Raw genomic sequence first — 20,456 nt, 5'->3', positions numbered from 1 at the left:
TTGTTGTATCAAGAGTATCTAGTCGTGAATGATTGGAAATTTTAGTTATAATGAGGAAGTAAATAGCATTGGAGATTCTACTGCTAATGTTGCATAAAAGTAATTTATCCAAATATTACAATCTATTATTTTACAATTATTACGTTAGTATTTTTTAAACATTATAATATGCTAAAGCGTGATTGTTTTTCTTTGTATTTTTCCGTCTTTGACTAAGTGATTTGATTTGAGATTTTATTATTTAAGTGAAGAGAATAAAATTTGAGAAATAATAAATTATGGAGAAAATAAGTAAGAGAAAGAATATCAAAAAAGGAAATGAACCACTCATATGAAACTCATATGAAGACGTCCTAAAAATGAATATGAATTAGAAAGAATAGTAGTATCTTAAGTATTATATACTGATGTTTCAAATTTTCAATTAATTTTCTGAAAAGTTATTTAAGCCATGCATTGTATGGAGTACTATATATATTATACAAATATGATTTTAAAATTTAAACAATGCGACATCTACTTAAAATCGATTGGAATGTAACGAGACAAATCTGGACTCTCGGGCCAACTGGGCCGCACCGCGGAATCCACCATGTGTCATCAGAATTTTTATAGTGAGACATTTTATGAGGAAGTTTTAACGTTGGTGATTTTTACAGTATACTCTATTAAATTAAATACTTAAAAGTTGGTGATTTTTACAGTATACTCTATTAAATTAAATACTTAAAAGTTGGTTATTTTTTACGGGAGTGTTTAAATTGTTAGAGTTTGTATACTAGAAATCACGTTTCGAGTGATTGAATACTGTAAAACTCTTATTTTATTTTTCAATAAATAAAACAGATTGTTTTTGTCATAATGTTGTTATGTTTTACATTTAATGGATGTTAATGCATGTTTAAATGTATAAGTTAACTTAACAAAGTCTAAGTCTTTGTTTTAGTAGACCGGTTGTGGGCGTCGTCCACTTTAAGGTAACACGGTCAGTTCTAAACAAATAAAAAGATGAATTTCACAACCTAGTTGGAATTTGACTATCCATCGAGAAAGGTTGCAATGTCAGTCCGCATATTTCTAAGCCTTACTCGAAATAAGATGACATTGGTGTGGTATAGCACTGAACGGATCTAACAGCAAGACTTGCCCTTAGGCTATCTACCTGAAAGGCGAGGTCTTGATAAATATTTATTTCTTAATCAATGTAGGTTAGCATTGAGCATACGGTATTGATTATGCACTACTTTGACTTATCAAATGGTGCGGGTTTTTCGTAACCCAATTATCCTGATATATTGGGTAGTGGTGATCAATATCTAGCGGTGCTAGGATTGCTATTATATTGAATCGTGCACGAGCTGAGTCTCGTTTGATAATGTCCTCAAGAGGAGGCGTGAAACAAGGTTTTATTATTCGGAACCTAGCTAGTTGAAGTTTGATTACTCTATGGATAATAAATAAGCGTTTCATGCTAAGTCCACTCTTGGAAATAATAAGAAGTTAATTAATTAAGTCAATAGCAGACATTAATTAATTAATTAATTTTAATCTTAAGCACGGGAAATAAAAGTTAAACGGAAACCCGGATTACTTGTAATTTCGGATTTGGATGAGGAGAGTTCAATATTACTTACGTAGTGGTTGCTCGTAATATTCCAATTATAACTTATATTAAATTGTGGGTTCAATTTAATTAGTAAAAAGTAAATTGGATGAGCCCATATCCAAAACCTTCCATAGATCCCCTGTCATTGGACCCAAAAGGAACTTAATATAAATAGGAGAATAAAGGAGACAGAAAGAACACAATTTTCATTATTGTAATTTTCGAAAATTCCCTTCCCCAGCTGAGGAGATTTTCGAATTCTCTCCTATCAAAAGGATTTCTTTTGTCTTCTTTATTTAAGTCCTAGTATTACTAGTAAGATCAGCCCACACGATATTGGGATACGGTTCGGGAACCAGAGAGAAGATTTGTGGTCTAGTACTCAAAGCATCACGTGGAGAAGAAGCTAGCCATCTTCAATTCTTTGGAGAATTAATTAAGTATTTTTCTCTCCGTAGAAAAGCATGTTTTAGGTTTCAATATTCTTAAAGCATGATTAATTTAAGTTATGAGCATGATACATGTGATAATTACGCGAATAGATTTTGTCTAAATAATCTGCTAAATAGATCTGATTATTATTTGATTGATTTATGTGAGCGCTTCTGCACCTAAATTAGGGGCGTTTTCTGGATTACGCTAAAAATGGAGACATGTAGCACTATTAGTCACTTTTTACTAAAAAGTTCACCTCATACTACTCAGAAATCAGATTTCAGTCATTGAATTGTGTACCAATAAATGTTAATATAAAATGCTGAAAACTAGATGTATTTGAAGTTAGAAATATTTTAAAACAAAATACAAGATGTGAAGCATAGATAAAACTCAAAAAAAGTTATAATGGACCGTGGGATTTAATTTCGTTCTAGTGCGGTCTGATAATTTTTTATAGTCGATGTGATCATGTGAGTTACACAAGATGGAATTATTAGCCAATACTCCAAAAAAGATTTAAAAAGGCATATATTTGGATGACTAAGACATCGATAGATTTTTAATATAATGTGGGCTGCCACCATGTTCCGTCGATGAAAATGGCCCATCACACTCTGTACTGTGAATTACAGACAGGCCCACTCGATTTAGCTATTTCATAGAAGGATATATGTTACTATTGATAATACTACTTTAAACAATTACATATATTTAAGAAATTATATTTGAGTTAAAATGTCACGGTTCGTTAGCATATTATGAAATTTAGTCCAACCCAAAACATATTCAAAACTACTAACTAATCTTCAATGAAGTTAGGCTTCAAAGGGAAGTAATTAAAGAAATAAAAATACGATGGCAGTGCCAGTGGGGAAACAAATGTGCACGAAACTCAATTACGATTTGAAAAGAAAAGTGGAGCAGCATATTTGAGGTAGGTTCTCCTCCACAAATGAGGGCGGAATGGTTTAGAGTCTGTGGCCTCGCCTCTCCGTTAAGAAGAGGTTTGGGTGGAGGAGGAAATGGAGGTGGCGAGAGAAATGGGCATGAGGCAAAGACCCTTTCCTTGAAGATACTGCATGGCAGAACCCATGTCCTCCTCTAGAAGCTTCGCCACCTTCTGCTCTGCCGTCGCCATTCCTTCCTTTTCAGCCATGTCGCCTCCGTTATCCTTCTTTCCCTGCAGTCATCACACCACCCAACTTTTAGCGTGTGCATATTTCTAGGCAAGTAGTAATATATATTACAGAAATAGGTTATGCTTATTGAGATATGTAGCTTAAATATGATACACAAGCCTGTTTCCAAATTATCATCTAGTGTAAACTGAATGTATGTTGATGGGGTAATGATTATGAGTGTTAGATTCCTTGTAAAGATTAAAGAAAATAAAATTAGGAAGTTTAACAAGTGGACCTAATATTTGGTGGAATTCATATGAGGTTTCGTGCAAATTCAGGATGTAACTAGTTGAAGTTGAGAGAGCAAAAATAGGGAGTAATATTTGAAGATAAAATTGGGTCAGATTTGTCACTCCAAAGTGGGGAGAAAGGGGTTTTGGTATGAATAAAAAAGGCGTTTAAAGGAGGGGTGAGAATATGAGGTGGTATCTGAAAAGTGGCACGCGTGCTACCTTTTGGTTTTGTTGTTTTCTGGTTCAACATGGAAATGGAGATAATTCAAATTTATTTTAATACGTACGGATAACAACCACTCGTGGGGTTGGGTTTCTTTATCAATACATATTTTTTGAAAGATGAATATGCAAGAGAAAGTATGGCTTAAAGGTAAGTAGAAACACCTCCAAAATAGTAACACTCACTACTCTTAATTGACCTTATAAATGTCTGTTACATCTAAACTAAAATATAAGTAGAATGGTAATAAAGTATTTCTGTGAATTATATAACCTAGTACTAGCTTTTAGGAAATGTAATGATTTTATACTAAGCTTGTCAAAATTTACAACAAAAGGAGTGAAAAACTTCATCAAAAGTTCTCCTTTTGTTCAACTAATCAAGTGTAAGAATACCAATTTAAACATAAAAGTATTAATCATTTTATTAATGAGATTGTGTGCGGAATTTTGTCTTAACACGTGGGGTTTTCACTTCATAATTTTGGAAGATGGGGATTTTCAGATTTTCTATGGCTACATCTGCTTTTTTTTGCTTTATATAATGCTCTTTTCCATTTTCAAAAGATTACAACTTCTAGCCTAAGACACGCAACTTCTTTTCTTGTCACAGTTATTAAATACGATAACGCAATTTCATTTAATTCGTCCAACTCATGATAAAACTTTTAGCCTATATGACGACATAACTATTTAAATCTATTAAATAGCCCCTTCCCCATATTCTCCAGAATAAGACCATTCCCTAATCACTTTTTCATTTCAACTAAATCATGTTTATCTCTAAATAAATGTATTTTACATTACCTGAGAGGATGCATCACCAATTAATGGGGCGACAGCTCCAACCCCGCCTAATCTGCTCGTACTCAGTACCTACACGTAATAACATTTGGTTAAATACATCTATATTAAATTATTAATTAAAAAATAATCTTAATCAAAAAAGTAATTTGCAGATTGAGAGAGAGAGAGAGAGGAGAGGTACTTTGACTTGGAGGCGTAGAAATTTGACATAGTCGATGATCTCATCCAACATGGAGGCTTTGTCCGTCTGTCAACCAATAATGTAAAATTAATAAAGCTAATCTTTCAGTGTACCAAAGATTATCATCTCATAAATTATTCAAAAATCTTCCTACCCAATATTCCAAACAATTTTTTATCCAATTAATAATTCCTTCCTCCCCTATCCCGAGGCTTATTAAATCATAAGCCCCATCATTATTAAAGTGATTAATTATTAACAACTCCCCCTGAGTCAGCATCAGCTGATAATGATTTCCTCTGCCAAACACTTTCTCCAATCGACACGTGCCACATGTGACTTCTATGCTAATCATTCACAAAACAGCACGTGCCGCTGGATTGATTTAACCAGATTAGCGTCTTCTCGAGAGTAAGAAGAATTTTCAAAATTTTAAAAAATGGGTTCTTGTTAAAAGCTGTCAGCTTATCGCTCGCCACACGAAGTTTCTTCCACATACAGTGATATGGAGTAAAATATTTATTTACTTTTTTACATGTATTTATGTTAGTTAATGAATGGAATTCCGAAACTGAGTCGTGCAAGAAAAATAAAATCGAGAAAATATTTGGTTTCAAATAAAAAAGAAAAATGAAAGTATTACCCGGTTAGCATTGGGTACAAGCTCCTGTAAAGCCTTCATTCTCTCCGCAATTCGCTCCCTTCTCAACTGCCCATATTTGGTTTCACCGGAAAGCAGGAAAAATCAAAACCAAATATTCGCTCAACAAATACCAGAACACATTTAATAATTTAATACTACTAATTATTATAAAAACGACAATAATAATAATCCAAAGGAAAATGATTTTTTTTTTAAAAGTGCCTTCAACAAACACTCACCCTTTCGGCTATACTGTGAGGGTCGGTGGCCTGCCCTCGCCTGGCCCTCACCCGCTGCCGCGGCTGCCCAGTCGCCGACGGTTGGCTTGGCGCCGCCGCAGACGCCGACGCACCAAAACTCTCAGCCTGTAATAATTCGACGTTTTAGTAATTTATATTAGTAGAGGGGGGAAAATAGGATCTGAGAAAATGATAAAATTGGATTTAGATCAGTTGCCAATTTTGCATAATTATTGACTGCAAAAGGAAATTGTAGGGCAAACCTGAGAGTGAGTGAAATGCTGATCCTGATTTGTAGTCTGACCTAGGGAGGCGGTGAAGCCATTGAAGAGAGCTTGAATGGAGGCATCATTTTCCTGCATCAATTAATAAATTAATCAGCATCAATTTTGTCAACGACGCGTAAACAATTAAAAAAGCCGACCGCGATATCAGGCTTGAAGGAGGGGCCGTCAACGACGTCGTCGCGATCGCCTCGGGGAAGGGGGAAGAAGGCGTTGGCGGCTTCCGTGGGGGAGCGGAGATCGTTGGCGTCGGCGAGGCTGCGGGAGAGGAATAACTGCTGCTGGAGCATCATCGCTCTAGCGCTGATCTGGTGGTGCTGGTCGTCGGCCCAGGGGAAGGCGGCGGCGGCGGGGGAATTCATGGATAGCATTTGCTGGAGGAAGTCGTCGTGCGAGGGGGGCGGATCGAATTGGGAGTCGTCGTGGAGAGATGACATTTGCTGCTGGTTCAAGAGAGAGTTTAGGTTGTTCATGGAGTCAATCGGCGGAATCTGAGTGGGGATTGGAGTTGGTGAGAGGGAAGTCAGCGAGAGAGGAGACAGGGAGCAGAGTATCAAGTTTGGGGTTTGGGAATTCGGGAATGTTTTGTTTTTGTGCAAAAATGATTTGGAATCCAACTGGGCCTAACAAATTTATAGACTATATTCACGGCCCATATACTTCTTGTTGGCCTATTTATTGTGAACATTTAGGAAAACCACTTAATGTGATATTTCAAATAAAATAATTAAACAATCATTTATCTCGTGGTGGATCCATAAATTTTAAATTGGGGGTACCGGTTTTATTAAATAAATACTTAACACAATAAAACTAAATAGTAGTAGTATTTAATTGTATATCTTAAATACTCAAATTCAAAAAATTCTAATAATATAAAAATATAGGTGTGATAAAATATAAAAAAACAATAAAATATAGTACTCCATAAACTACCTATGTACTACTGGTACTTAAAATCCACAAAATATAAAAGTTAAAACCAGTTATATAAAAATACAATGAGAATACAGGGGAGTGAAATTCAAACTCTGGTCAACGGCCGAGAAATAACATAATCTACTACTAGACCACCAATCCTTTATGTAAAATTTATGTCATATCTACATTAATATATATGGGGTTATAATTGTACCCTTTTATTGACCGTTGGATCCGTTCCGTCAGTGTTAGTATGTGCACGGCCATGCAGGCGAAAGACTGCCGCACTGTGTGTCTGTGCATGGTGTGGGCTTCTTCATAATCCAAACTTCGTCCTAAGTCCGTTTACTCGACTCTCCACCTATGAAGGGAAATACTACATGTTTATTGTGAGTATAAAAACATATGAAAATGTGAAATTATTTTATTCACATCAATATTAAGCTATTAAAGGTGGCATATGTGAGAGGATGATTCTAACTCAGTTATAACCATTCAAACGTTAAATGAGACACATGCTCAAAACTTACAAAACTCAGTTTTGGTCGATTATACTCTATAAAAAATACTTCCTCCTCCTTTAAAAGATACTATCTCATTTTTATTTTTAGTTTATCCAACTAAAAATGTCACATTTTCATCTTATGTCACATTTTCATCTTTAAAAAAATTATCTTTTTTGTTAATGTAAAAATTATATTTTTTATGTCTACTTAACACACAAAATAAAACCTTCTAAAATTTTGTATTGTGATTTTTTTATGTGACGGAAAAAGTAATACTCTGAACTAAAATACTTTTAAGTTTTAGACAAGATTATAGTGACAAGTTACATGTGATTGGTTAACCCAAATAAAATGATGATCAAACCTTAGTTAGTCATTGAAATTCCAAATAATTTAATATCATCGCACGTCTGCGAAATGCTACACAATTAATATGATTATATCAATTATTTAATTTAAATTTCGGAATTCCATGTTATAAAATCTGTTATAATTCTATAGTTTGTAATATTCAGTTCTCAAATTATTTTGACAGGTTACATGTTATAGGAAATTTAAAATTCGTCTCATTGTTATTAGTCCAAAATTCGTCTCATATATTGTTTATTAACTCCCAAATTTTTCGTATTTGCTGCAATTTTATTTAACTTTTGATTTGATGCAATGCAATTTTCAGCAAATCTGGGTTACTCGTCAATTGATATAGCAAGATTTAATTAATGTCATGAAGTGATAAAACATGTATATTTAAATTCTTTGGTCAATAAATAAGTACAATATGATCAGTTATTATCTTGAAATTATTAAGATATTATAAGAATCAATATTATATAGTAGTACTAAACTAAAGTGGATACTAATTTCATGTTAATGTGTTGTCTAAAACACTGTCATAATAGTAAATAGTAAGTAGGAGTATATCTTTTTATTGAAAGTATCATTACAATATATTTACAAACGCGAACACCAAAGTAGATGAATCAACCACAACATTAAGTGGCTGTCAAACTAGTGTATAGAAAATGATGAATTTAAAAGAATTACGTTTATAAGTTACGTGGATCCAATTTTAAAATATTGGTGTAGAATTAAATTTGATGGGCCAAGGCTCGAAGCCCAACACAGGAGTGGCATAACTTTCATTTTTCCCACATCGAACACTCACAAGCTTTACCTGAGGTTTATAGTTGCGAAAACAGCAAGAAGTGTTGTCCCTTCGGGGACATCCGATAAAATTGGAACGATACAGAGAAGATTAGCATGGCCCCTGCGCAAGGATGACACGCATAAATCGAGAAATGGTCTAATTTTTTTTTCAATTAGTGTTTTCGGATTTGTATTTTGCCCTTTTTTGCCCTAAGATCAAAAAAATCTGGAAGAAGCGATCACTGGCAGCGATTCAGCATTTCCCCCAATTTTTAGAACCCTAACGGTATGTGCTCACTCCAATTTCTTAACGGCGTTTCAATTTTGTGTTTCTTCGAACATGTAAAATTATGTGTGTTACATAAGCGAAGGAATTATGTTCCTTTAATGCTCAAATCCAGCCCCAGTGTGAAGATTTGGGTTTTGTATTTTTGTGTTTTTATGAAAATTTGATGCGGTGTTGGACTACTACTTGGCTATTGAATCGTTTATGCATCCAATTTTATGATTCTGGTTTGCTTCTACAGATTAATTGCGTATTTTAGTTGTTGAAAATGAACAAAGGAGGAGGGGGGATGGGAGGTGGAGCTGGCGGCGTTGCTGGGCCGACTGCTGCTGCCGCAGCTGCAGCGGCGCAGAAGCAGAAAACCCTTTTGCAAAGGGTAGATACAGATGTTGGAGGTCTCATCGATAATTTTGGATTCCTGGTTAATGTAGCTCGGGTATGCTTAGTCTAATATCTCTACTCATGGATATGTCTGTGTTTGTATGCTTTTTTCTTTGCCATAGGAAAATAACATATTTCAACTCCGAATTCAGATTCGTTTTGTATGTTTATCCTTCTAGGCTTTTTGCAGCTTCATGTATCCAATATATCCCTTTGTAGAGAGTCGGGATCATTTAAGTAGTGAAACAGTGAGCAGAAATTTGATTCTAGATGCTAGACTTGGATTAATTTGCTTTCCATCCAAAATGCTGATGATCCCTAAAGAATTTTGTGAACCAGATGGACAGTAATGATAATTGACTGGTATATCACTGCAGAGTTGATTGTTGTTATTATTGTTATTGACATTGAAGATATCGTGTCTGCCTAAACTTGATGCACCGCCTAGATATTTGGAAAAACAGTATGATCATTTACCGGTGTATCTCTGCCAGTTTAGCTGGTCTACTTGAGGGCTCAGGTTCTTACACCTATTAGTGTTTTCTCTCTATCAATGTAGGCAACCAATTTGCTATGGAGTGTCTTCAATAAATGGATTGGTACAGTTGGCAGATCTTCTGTAATACATATCTAGTTTATGAGGAATCACTCATTTTTCTTTTTACCATTTCAATAAAAAATCAAGTTTAGTGTGTTGATGAGTCATGAACCCGTAAATAGACAAAAAATTGGGAGAAGTTAGACTCCTGCCCTGGAAAGAAAATATATAAAGATTTAGGAACCTTTTATTCTGTTTAAAGAAAATGGATATATGGTTTTGCAACTATTATTGAGTTCCTTACATACACTTTAATAAGAGGTTATGTGGTCGACTAACTCCATAACTTTGTTCTTTCACACTTTACTTTACCTTACCCCTTATATAAGTCTTTTTAGATTTTTGCCATGCCTCTTGCTCAAATACATTTGAAATTTGAGAATTTGATTTAGCTAAAAATTAGCTTTTGCGATGAATGCACATGTGATGGAAATCATACACTTCAGGTTAATGATCCACCAGTGCGAAACTCCCAAGAATCTTTCATGATGGAGATGCGCGCTGCCAGAATGGTAAGGGATATTGTTAGAACTACTTCCCTTATAACGTCAGTGTTGTAGATTTCTGATATCCATTGTTCTTCTACTTAAAATGCTAGAGCATGCCAACTGGTACGAGCACCATGACTCTTTGTGAACTGAAATTTTTAAGAAATGCTGCAACAGTAGTGCTTTAATACGTAGTGCCAAAACCCAAATGAACAAGATTTTCCAGGCACTGATATTCTTTACAGTATAATTATTCGGTCATTTTTTAGTTCTTCCATGAAACAACATCATTAAGTATACAGTGCCATATTGAATAGTTCTATCAATTCCTCACCATTTATTCTCTCTTCCGCTTGCTCTATGCTTGACTAATTGGGGACACAAATGTCAGGTTCAAGCTGCTGATTCTCTGCTGAAGCTGGTGTCCGAGCTGAAACAGACAGCAGTCTTCTCCGGGTTTGCGTCTCTTAACGATCACGTAGACCAAAGAACTGATGAGCTCAATAAGCTGACGGAAGATACAAATAGCATATTGACTAGAATTGGAGAAGAGACAGCTGCTAGCCTGAAGGAGCTCGAGCACCATTACTACTCTTCCACAATTAGAACGCCTCAACCTTGAAACAAGTCCTCGAAATGTATGTTGTATGAGAATTTGGCTGTAGCATTTTTATTGATTCGTAGCATTAATTTTGGTGCAAGTGCAGGGCTTAATTTTTATGTATGTGAAGGTGCAATGATATGATATTTGTCTATAACCTTTACATGTTCGATTTTCATGCCCATATATTCAAGCATATGTTATTAATTGGCCGAATTTCATTCTAAAATATGTTTTCAATTAAGAGTTCTTTTAATCATATGAACATTCTTTTCTGTCAATACATGGTGAAATAAAAGTGCATACTCATTTGTTTTGTAACAAATAAGTGGAAATTAGTAAGTGGAAATGACGAGGCTGAGATCGTCATTTCCGATATCCAGTTGTTCTTGATGAATTATCCTTGCCGATTCAACGAGTGAGTCCAGGCACTGCCCTCTCACCTCAATCATCACCAGCGGCCCGATTTCTCCGATTTCGGTTGGAATCTCTTCCAGATTGGGGCAATAGCTCAACACTAATTTTTGAAGCTTAGGGAAATGTTCGGTCGATTCCACCTTCCATTCAGAGATGCCTATTCTATCCAATTTCAAGAATCTAAGTTGTTGGAATTCACCATCTCTCGTCTCCCATGCTTGGCCCACCATTGCCCAAGATCGCAATTTGAGAACTTCTAGCTGTTTAAGTTTCCCAACTATCGACATCTTCTCACTTGAAAACTTGGAACCGTGTAGGCTCAGCTTCCTGATGTTGTAGGGGAACTCAAATTCCTTCATATTAGGCCAGAATCTTGCCGTGAGCGAGTCGAGGTGTGCGAGGAAGCGGAGATCGAAATGCTGGTACGCGTCGTACCAGCATTTGAGTCTGCTGAGATGGGGCGAACTCTTGAGCATCTCTTGGTGCTCGAACCTGCTGATCCGCACACGCGACAGGGATTCTATATTGTTCCTCTCGGAGCTACTGCAGTGTTTGTCGTATATTGCTTCGGTGTTGACGTGGATGCATCTCAACTTGAGCATCTTCATCACTGCGGGAGGAAGGTGCACTTCCTCCTCTGTCTCCACGCGGAGATACTCCAGATTGGTAAGCCTGCCTATAGATGGCGGCAAGTAAGTGATAACCAGGTATCTCAAGTTCACTAGATACTGCACTCCCATAAAATATATTGGCCTATAACAATAGTAGAAACTCAACACTCGGAGTGATCTCATGTCACGAACATAGAACGTCGAGATTAAACCGCGTCCATGGAAAGACCGTACGTGTTGGCAATAGTAGGATGTCGACGAGTGTTGGAGCGCTTTAAGACGGTAGCCTCTCTCGCTTATTAAGTTATCACTGATGAGAAAAAAAATAAGGCTTATAAACAACATAAGCACATATTATGTGCAAAATTAGTTTTAAATGCAGAACGCATAACTATAATACATAGGTCATTATTAGGTAACACATTGTATTATATGCAAAATTAGTTTTAAATGGAGAACGCAGAACTATAACACGTAGGTCATTGTTAGGTAACACGAAGTTCATCTAAGTTTGTTTGTAGTACTAAAAATAAACAAATAATGAACTACTGTCCGTTATCTAACAATGACCTTCCGTGTTTTGGTTCAAAGTTCTGTATAGATGAAGAGACTTGCTCTTAACAGATTTCAATAAGTTATCTTCAGTAGATCTTCTGAAGCACAAGTCGCGCCATAAATCATGTAGAGTACAAGATTTGACTCCGCCGTCTGATCTCCGTTTAGCAACCATGACAAGACTTTTGTCAACTAACTCAATCAAATACTCCTCAGCAATATCCTCCACACCCTTGTCACCTACCTTATGAACGAATCCTTCAGCCACCCACAGTCTCGTCACCTCTCTAACTGAGATTTCTTCGTCTTCTCTAAATGCCCCAAAATAAAGAAAGCATGCCTTGAGATGCTCTGGTAAATGCTTGTAACTGAGCTCCAGAACTCGCATTACTGAATTGCTTCCACCATCAAAAATACACGAGGCAACATTTCCTCCTACTCGTTCCCACGCTTGCTCCTCCAAGTCCGTGGATGAAAGAATCCCAGCAATAGCAATTACTGCGAGTGGAACTCCGAAGCAATTAGCTGCAATTTTCTTTCCAGCCGCTCGCAGTTGAGGAGGGCAGGCTTTGCTACCCAACACTTTCTTCCTTAAAAGCGCCCAACACTGGTCCTTCAGCAAACAAGGCATTGCATAAATCGTGGTGTCGGGTGGAGCTACATCTCTGATTCTACTGGTAAACAATATCCTGCTTCCATTCCTATCATCTGGGAAACATGTCTGCAAATCGTACCACACATCTGGATCCCATACATCATCCAACACAATCAGGTACCTACGGCTCTTCAGAGTCTTGTATATGTGCTCCACTAGACTTTCCTCTTCCAGCTGCAAGACCAACTTATCATCTAGCTCGGTCGCTATATCAGTCAGAAGCTTAATCAACACCTTCTTTTTATGAAATGTTTGACTAACTACGCACCACGAGAGCCTGTCAAACCAACATTGAACTGAGGGGTAGTTGTACAATTTCTTAGCTAAAGTAGTCTTGCCAAGTCCAGCCGTTCCAACGATTGAAATAACTTGTCGGCCTTCTGACCTACCTAGTAAATGATCTAACAGATATCTTGTCTTCTCCTCACAACCAACTACAACATCATTGACCTCGATACTACTCTCTTCAGGTTGTATCACTGGTTGCTTGCTAAGACACTGGACAGTTCTGAGTCTCCAAATCATGGTGATCTCGTGAAGCTCGGTCCCCATTTGCTGAATCCTGTTGTTTACATCAGTGAGCCTCTTGGCAATGTACCAAAGGGGAGCATCTCCACCCAGAAAAGAGATTATCAAATACTCAGCTTCATGAGCCATATCTCCAATTCGCATCAGCGGATCTCTAAATTCTTCAATTTCTGATGGCCGTAGCGCCCTTATATCTTTGAAACAAGACTGCAGAGAGGTGAGCCCCTGGTGCAGCTTTTCGATGTGATCAGCTATCCCGTTGTCCTCCGGTTTCATGGAACCCTCCTTGAGATCGTAAACTAGAGAATCGACCATATGGAGCGAGTCGGCCACACAAGTCCCTGGAACCCATCTCCCCATACAAGGCAAAAAATTCAATAACTCACTGATTCCAGCTGCCATGACTTGAACATTGTCGAAAAATGCAGCAAGCCCCTCATCCAATTCCGCAGATTCGAAAAACAAGGAATGCACCAAAGCTCCAGCTTCATTTGCGATGGCTTCAATTCCGGCCAAGAGTTTGTGGAATTCTTGACGTGCGTCACACAACAACATCAGTGATGTGTCGGAAAGAACGGTGAGGAGAAACCTCAGCTCCTTGTCAAGACAGTCAAAGCTAGCGCAGTTTGAGCAGAAAGACAAGTCCCTTCTTAGGTGTAGCAATTGAAGAAGGAAGCTCACAAAGACTTTCAGAAGCTGATGTCTCTTAACGTCGGTGTGGCCATCATACAGCTTTTCAAAGCTGGGCACCGTGAAGAGATGGCGAAGCTCTCGTGTGAAAGAAGCGACGATGTTGGTAAAAATGGAGGCCTCTCCCAAGTCGGAGGTGCTTGAGAACTTAGAGAAGTAGTTGCGAACAACTGAGAGATGTAGATCGTTCCAGTTGCAACTGTTTTCGGTGGCCTTCCTCCACCGTATTATCATTTGAAAAAGTCCCAACAAGTTAGATCTTGATGAACGCTCCATTTTCGTTCGCCCAAGAGATAAGGAGCGCTGGCTATTTGGTCAGGGAGGCGTCGGTGCTGCACACCACAGTGTAGTGTGTCCCTTGACCAAGTGGAGTATTATTTTCGATTCAATATTCCATCTAGAATACTCCCTCATCCACCGTTACAAAGTCATATTGACTGGATACGAGTTTTAAAAAATGTAATAGAAAATGAGTGAGAAAAAGTTAGTAGTATGTGTACTTTCCATTTTTTTCCATCCCACAAAAATATGTGCATTCAATTTTTGGAAAGTTATATCAATTTAATAATATAGGTCTCATTATCCGTTAACACTACTTTAACTATCATTCTCATACTCTCTCTTACTTTACCTTACCAATCCACTCCTCTTTCTTACTTTACCAATTTTGTCTTAATTTTTGTGCCATATCCATTGCCATATTTTAATGGGAAGGAGAGAGTATTAATTTTAAATGATACGCGAGTGAAGTGAGTTAGTGGATTGTAGAACCCATTTACTGTTTACGGTAATTATGAAAGAGGACTTCTATTCGCGAATAGAATGAGTATTAGTTTTATAATGAAATATGGGTGAGATAAAATTAGTGGAATTTGGGGGCCATTACAAAAAATGGTAGTAAAAGATAAATAGGACTAGTATTGATGGATTGATAAAAAGATAAAAATGGAACGTTTATTAGTGGACGAAGGGAGTAAACAAAACATATTCTCCATGTTCTTTTTTGTTTTGATAAATTCCCCATGTTATTAACTCAATCGCATATTGGATACATTTACTGGGTTTACCCTTAGTCAACCCGATATCCGTCGGATATTAGTTGAATATCCGATATCTGATTTTATGTGATTGGATAATCCTAGAATTTAAAAATTATTGGGTATTGAGTATATCCGGTTAATACTCGGATTACTTTCTTTGTTTCCTACAAGAAGAAATTCTTTTTTTATGACCGCTCCTAAAAATAGAAATTTTATTTTTAGAAAATTAATTTATCTCTAATGAGGTGAGATTTATTTTCCACTAACACACTCTTCTTCGTATCTCTCTCTTACTTTACCAATTTTACATTAAAATTTATGCGGTTTCAAAAATTTTATTTTTAGGGGATGAAGTGAGTATTGTTTAAAGCTCTTTCGTCTATACAACATTAGTCACCATCGAATGGAATCATTTAAATGAGAATTGCACATAATTAGAGTGTGTGATACTTTAGATACTTGATGATTTATAATTAATGACAGAAATGTCAGGAACTGTATCACTGTTACTTCTACTATATGTTAATCAGATGGATAATCACTTTTGCATTTCGCATAGTCAATTCTAGTAAAGTCACTCATGTGTTTTAAATTGAACGTTTCCTTTTTTTTAGTTTTATACTACTATAAAATACTCCCTCCGTCCACGAAAATTCGTCCCGGTTTGACCGGGCACGGGTTTTAAGAAATGTAATGGAAAGTGAGTTGAAAAAGTTGGTGGGATGTGGGTCCTACTTTTAAAGTATTAGTTTTATAATAAAATGTGAGTAAGAATGAGTTAGTGGAATATGAGGTCCACTACCAAAAATGGTAAAAGTGAAATGGGACAAATTTTGGGGGACGGACGGAAATGGAAAACTGGGACAAATTTTCGTGGACGGAGGGAGTAAATGTGATATATACATATTAGTCCATTTGAGTATTCTACATATTCACATTAATTTTAATTTATTTTAAAATAAAAATGAACACAATAATTGAATATTCTGAATATTCACATTAATATTAATTTATCTTTTCCGGTGTTGTATTGTATTTTGTTTTATTTGGGTCCCAATTCACCATGTTTAAATATTCGTGTTGCGTATGTTTGGGTATCCCTAATGCACTTTGGGTCAGGTTCAAGTATGCACTTTAGACAAATCTTTTGGATATGAGTATTCAATTTTTGCGGGTCAAGTAAACGGCAAATATCTGTATTCTTACCATATCTCAATTCATGATCTAAAGCGATGTTTGATATAATGGAATAAAATAAAATATATGTGAAAATGAAATAAAAAGAGGATATTTCTCTAGATTTTCTTTATATATTTATATAATTTCTACATACCAAGTAAATAAATAAATAAAATCACATTTCATTTCACCATCCCATTTCATCATAAAATAAATAAATAAAATCACATTTCATTTCACTATCCCATTACATCATATAACATGAAGTGGTCTAAAGATAAGCAATAATTAGCGTGAGCAAGTTGAATACAACAAGATGTGCCCACGGTTCCGGAACCAGCAGTTACAGTTCGGAACTGTTGGTTCCGGTTTTGGAAATTGCGGAACCGGAACCGAACCGCGCGGTTACGGTTCCGGTTTCAAAACCGTCAGTTTTGGTTTCGGTTCTGAACCAACGGTTTTTTACGGTTCTGGACTGCCTATTTTTTTTGCGGTTCCGGCTTGATTTTACGGTTTTTCGCAGTTTTGATTTGGAATCGTCTGGAACTGGCACGGTTTCAGTTCGAAATTTTTTGAACCTAAACCGAACCACGGTTCAAAAATCGACCGTTTTAATTTGGATAAATTCTCACGGTTTAGGTTTGGAATAATAACCGACCGTTACGATTTTGGTTTTAACTATTGGTTCGATAAACATTGGGCAAGTCTAAATACAGCCGAGTGATGTTTATCATTATTGGTGAAAGTGGTGATCCTCTAGCAGATTATCATTTGTAAATGGGTCAATAAAACAATAGTAACATATTTTTGCTCGAATTATTCGCCGCCATTGCAGACTTATAAATTAATACTCATGTTATCACTATCAATGGTCCCATGGTATATGTTGTAATCTGTTTCACATTATTTCTCAATTGCATAATTATATGTTAGCCGGCAATTGTAAGTCAGCTAAGTAAGAAAAAGGATCAATAAAACAATAGTAACATAATTTTGCTTCAATTATTCGCCGCCATTGCAGACTAGTAAATTAGTACTCCCTCCGTCCCAAGGAAGATGACCCCTTTCTTGGACGGCACGAGATTTTATGCAAATTTATTTTGTATGTTGAGAGGAGAGAGTAAAGTAAGAGAGAGAATAATATAGAGATAAAAGTGTTTCCATTTTAAGTAATGAATCATCTTAGTTGGGACAAACTAAAAAGAAAAGTAAGTCATCTTTAATGAGACGGAGGGAGTAGTACTCATGTTATCACTGTCAATGGTCCCGATGTATATGTTGTAATCTATTTCACATTATTTCTCAATTGCATAATTATATGTTAGTTGGCAACTGTAGTCAGGTAAGTAATTAAGTTTGCTAGAGTTTGTCAGAGCATCCACAGTGGGGTGGATGATGCTTCGGACAATGCATCGTCTGCTACTGTAGGTGGGCGGATGATAGAAAATCCTTAGAGCGCGCCTAATCAATTGTCCGCGGACTAAGAGGCGAACGATATATCGTCCGCCCCATTGCTGAGGTGCAGACGATAGATCCGAATGATGTAACGCGTTTTCCATTTTTTTTATTTTTTATATATAAATATAAGTCTTTTCCATTATTTTACACATCACTCTTTCTTTCCCCAACTCAATTCTCTCTCACTCTCTTAAAATGAATCTCAGCGACGAACCAAACATAATAAATAATTACAAATATTTTATACTCCACTACATGGTCTTTTAGAATATTCATTGTATGGACATGGACCGCACTCCGTTTTGGGCCATTGTTTGACACCTATTTCGAGTGGGCTGGCCCGGCTTGAGCACGACTATATGCATATCAGCCGTGTTATTTGACACCCAAATCTTCTGATATTCTATGTGGTTTTCTATGAATTACTGTATTAGTAAGAATTGAATAGAATTTGAGAGCGTATGTCCAATTCGTGATTCTGGGATTGAGATGAGCTACGGCAATCTTAAAGTATGGCGACATAAAGCCCTAATTCTTGTAAAAGGGGTTAGAAATTACAGCTCAAATTCGCGTCTGAGCGTGAATCTGGAGAAGCTGGGGCCTTTGATAATGAAGCGAATCGCGCAAACCAAGAATGATCCCCTCAAACAGACGCTTCCGGTGGCGCGTGAAGTCCTCCGAGCACGAAACGCTCTTTACGACGGCGTATCAATCCTCATTCGCCACATTCCGGTCTGGACTTGCAAGTACTTATACTAATATTACCCATCTTCTTCTTTTATTAAAATACAAATGAATTTGCAGCTCATTTCTGCGCCTCTTTTCTCCTTAACTATTATTGGTCTTTGGGAGATTTAATAGTGACTTCTGATTAATTGATGAATCAAATTGGTTGTCTCCCAATAAAGTATTTCTATTGACAACTAAGATTAGATTGATTATGTTGGATGACATTAAAGTATGACTAAATTGTTGTTTTTCTAGTTAAGATAAACTGATTGAAAATGAACTTGTTTGGTATTGTCCGGTTCTAAAATCTCTTACTTGCATCCGCTGCCATATTTTGCTGTCTCTGTTACTTGTATTGAAACGTTGTGGATGAATTGCATTTATAGCATTTCACATTACTCCCTATGATTCTAATCAATCGTGTAGCTATATTCTGAATCACATTCTCTGATTATTTCAGTTTGTTTGTGTTTCTATTGTTGGAGATTGGTTGCATAATTTGACATGTGAAGCTTTAGCTCTCAACTTCTATTTGTTGCACAAGAATACATTTTTCAGCTTGTTTTAGTATTGAACATAGAAATTGATTGACTAGCGGTGGAAGAAATTGTTTCGTGTTAAAACCAATTTACTTCTCCAATGCAGTATAATTCGCTGTTCATTCTTATAGGAGTATTTTCTTGTGGCAGATATTGCCCGGAAGTTTATATAGGCGAAAGTGGTCACTTGATCCGAACATGTCATGGCTACCGGCATCGTACAAATAAAAAGTTCCACGAATGGGTAAAAGCAAGCATAAACGATGTTATAGTCCCTGTAGAGGTTCTCCATCTGCAGAAGAAGATATTCCCGGATGTCAATGAAAGATTTGATCATCAATGCATTCCTGCAGTTGTGGAGCTTTGCCTGCAGGTTGGAGTGGATGTCAACGACCCAAGTACTACTTCATCTAGTCTGATTACTCCACCATTTCCACATTATGGTCAGACACTGATAGCCCGACAAACCATGAATGCATGGGAGGTGCTTCGGTCTGGAGTCCACAAGTTACTGTGTGCTCATCCGGTGAGAGTGTGCAAATTCTGTAAGGAAGTGCAGGTTGGGCCATCGGGGCACAGAGCACGAGCATGTGGGGTGTTGAAGGATGAGAGTTCTCATTGGTGGAAGAGGGCGTTTGTGGAGGACTTAGTCCCGTCTAATGTGGTTTGGTCCAGACGCCGACAGGATGCAGCTGTGCTCGTTGATCAGGGTCGCAAGTATTATGGTCACGCCCCTGCTGTTGTGGATCTGTGCAGTAAGGCTGGTGCATTGGCCCCATCTAAATACTTCTGCATGATGAAAGTTGATGGATTCACTGCTCCCCCTAAATCGTCTGTGTGATCTTATATTCAACTACCGTGGCCGGCGACGATATGGTGGTTGATTGATTGGCGTGATTTCAAACAGTTTGTTAGAACTTGGAAGAGAAGAATTGAGAAGAATGAGGGTTTTAGAGTAGAAATTGGGATTTTTTTTACCCCAATGGTTGGTTTATCCTATAGTGATTTTCTGCAAAACATCAAGAGCAACAGTTTTTGTATACAGTATATACCAGACTACCAGTAGTACCCTCTGTGTCATTTCGATCATTAATTATTTTTAGGTGTAATTTGAAACTTATTATTTTTTAACTTTGTTTTGATTTATTCATCATGCCACCTTAGACCATATTTCACCAATTACCACCCTAATTACGATTTCAGCAAAATTCAATTTTATAAGAAATTAACTACTCCACACTAAATTATTTACTCAAAATTGGTGTTATATTTTTTGGGTTTGAAATGAGTGTGC

The 20,456-nt window shown here is 36.8% G+C and overlaps 4 protein-coding genes and 1 non-coding gene across 6 annotated transcripts; 3 read left to right on the top strand and 2 right to left on the bottom strand.

Annotated features, from left to right (window-relative positions):
• Positions 1-2,750: 2,750 nt before the first annotated feature.
• On the bottom strand, positions 2,751-6,433 carry LOC125186002 (bHLH transcription factor RHL1-like). The gene is made up of 7 exons (XM_048082300.1): positions 5,975-6,433; positions 5,814-5,906; positions 5,551-5,676; positions 5,312-5,377; positions 4,669-4,734; positions 4,488-4,556; positions 2,751-3,224 (listed from the first exon to the last, which is right to left on the bottom strand). Exons 1-7 carry the CDS (start codon positions 6,305-6,307, stop codon positions 3,039-3,041), a joined length of 939 nt encoding a protein of 312 aa, XP_047938257.1. The 5' UTR covers positions 6,308-6,433; the 3' UTR covers positions 2,751-3,038.
• A 2,000-nt stretch (positions 6,434-8,433) lies between these two features.
• On the top strand, positions 8,434-10,939 carry LOC125189226 (mediator of RNA polymerase II transcription subunit 22b-like). The gene is made up of 4 exons (XM_048086515.1): positions 8,434-8,693; positions 8,935-9,129; positions 10,119-10,184; positions 10,552-10,939. The coding sequence occupies exons 2-4, from the start codon at positions 8,962-8,964 to the stop codon at positions 10,780-10,782; spliced, it is 465 nt and encodes a 154-aa protein (XP_047942472.1). The 5' UTR covers positions 8,434-8,693; positions 8,935-8,961; the 3' UTR covers positions 10,783-10,939.
• Positions 8,472-8,574, top strand: LOC125191483. Its single transcript, XR_007171161.1, has one exon. It is a non-coding gene; the product is annotated as a U6 spliceosomal RNA (small nuclear RNA).
• A 20-nt stretch (positions 10,940-10,959) lies between the features above and the next one.
• LOC125189225 (putative late blight resistance protein homolog R1A-3) lies at positions 10,960-14,545 on the bottom strand. Its single transcript, XM_048086514.1, has 2 exons — positions 12,401-14,545; positions 10,960-12,099 (listed from the first exon to the last, which is right to left on the bottom strand). Exons 1-2 carry the CDS (start codon positions 14,491-14,493, stop codon positions 11,097-11,099), a joined length of 3,096 nt encoding a protein of 1,031 aa, XP_047942471.1. The 5' UTR covers positions 14,494-14,545; the 3' UTR covers positions 10,960-11,096.
• Positions 14,546-18,303: 3,758 nt separating this feature from the next.
• On the top strand, positions 18,304-20,293 carry LOC125188292 (APO protein 4, mitochondrial-like). 2 transcript variants are annotated; one of them, XM_048085067.1, is made up of 2 exons: positions 18,304-18,640; positions 19,313-20,293. In XM_048085067.1, exons 1-2 carry the CDS (start codon positions 18,384-18,386, stop codon positions 20,001-20,003), a joined length of 948 nt encoding a protein of 315 aa, XP_047941024.1. In that variant the 5' UTR covers positions 18,304-18,383; the 3' UTR covers positions 20,004-20,293. The 2 variants fall into 2 exon arrangements, with proteins under 2 accessions (XP_047941024.1, XP_047941025.1); XM_048085068.1 differs by having other exon boundaries at positions 18,488-18,626.
• The last annotated feature ends 163 nt before the right edge of the window (positions 20,294-20,456 follow it).

This window comes from Salvia hispanica, chromosome 5 (assembly GCF_023119035.1).
Source record: "Salvia hispanica cultivar TCC Black 2014 chromosome 5, UniMelb_Shisp_WGS_1.0, whole genome shotgun sequence".
Classification (NCBI taxonomy): Eukaryota; Viridiplantae; Streptophyta; class Magnoliopsida; order Lamiales; family Lamiaceae; genus Salvia; species Salvia hispanica.
This window is presented reverse-complemented; position numbering and strand designations above follow the sequence as displayed.

Excerpts from the sequence above, each read along its gene's own strand:
- LOC125188292 (XM_048085067.1), top strand. The coding sequence starts at position 18,384 with ATGAGCTACGGCAATCTTAAAGTATGGCGACATAAAGCCCTAATTCTT. Across the intron at positions 18,641-19,312 it reads ATTCCGGTCTGGACTTGCAA|ATATTGCCCGGAAGTTTATA; the intron begins GTACTTATACTA and ends TTCTTGTGGCAG.
- LOC125189226 (XM_048086515.1), top strand. The coding sequence starts at position 8,962 with ATGAACAAAGGAGGAGGGGGGATGGGAGGTGGAGCTGGCGGCGTTGCT. Across the intron at positions 9,130-10,118 it reads TCCTGGTTAATGTAGCTCGG|GTTAATGATCCACCAGTGCG; the intron begins GTATGCTTAGTC and ends CATACACTTCAG. Across the intron at positions 10,185-10,551 it reads AGATGCGCGCTGCCAGAATG|GTTCAAGCTGCTGATTCTCT; the intron begins GTAAGGGATATT and ends CACAAATGTCAG.
- LOC125189225 (XM_048086514.1), bottom strand. The coding sequence starts at position 14,493 with ATGGAGCGTTCATCAAGATCTAACTTGTTGGGACTTTTTCAAATGATA. Across the intron at positions 12,100-12,400 it reads TTGAAATCTGTTAAGAGCAA|TGATAACTTAATAAGCGAGA; the intron begins GTCTCTTCATCT and ends TTTTCTCATCAG.
- LOC125186002 (XM_048082300.1), bottom strand. The coding sequence starts at position 6,307 with ATGAACAACCTAAACTCTCTCTTGAACCAGCAGCAAATGTCATCTCTC. Across the intron at positions 4,557-4,668 it reads TTCTACGCCTCCAAGTCAAA|GTACTGAGTACGAGCAGATT; the intron begins GTACCTCTCCTC and ends TATTACGTGTAG. Across the intron at positions 3,225-4,487 it reads TTGGTGATGCATCCTCTCAG|GGAAAGAAGGATAACGGAGG; the intron begins GTAATGTAAAAT and ends TGATGACTGCAG.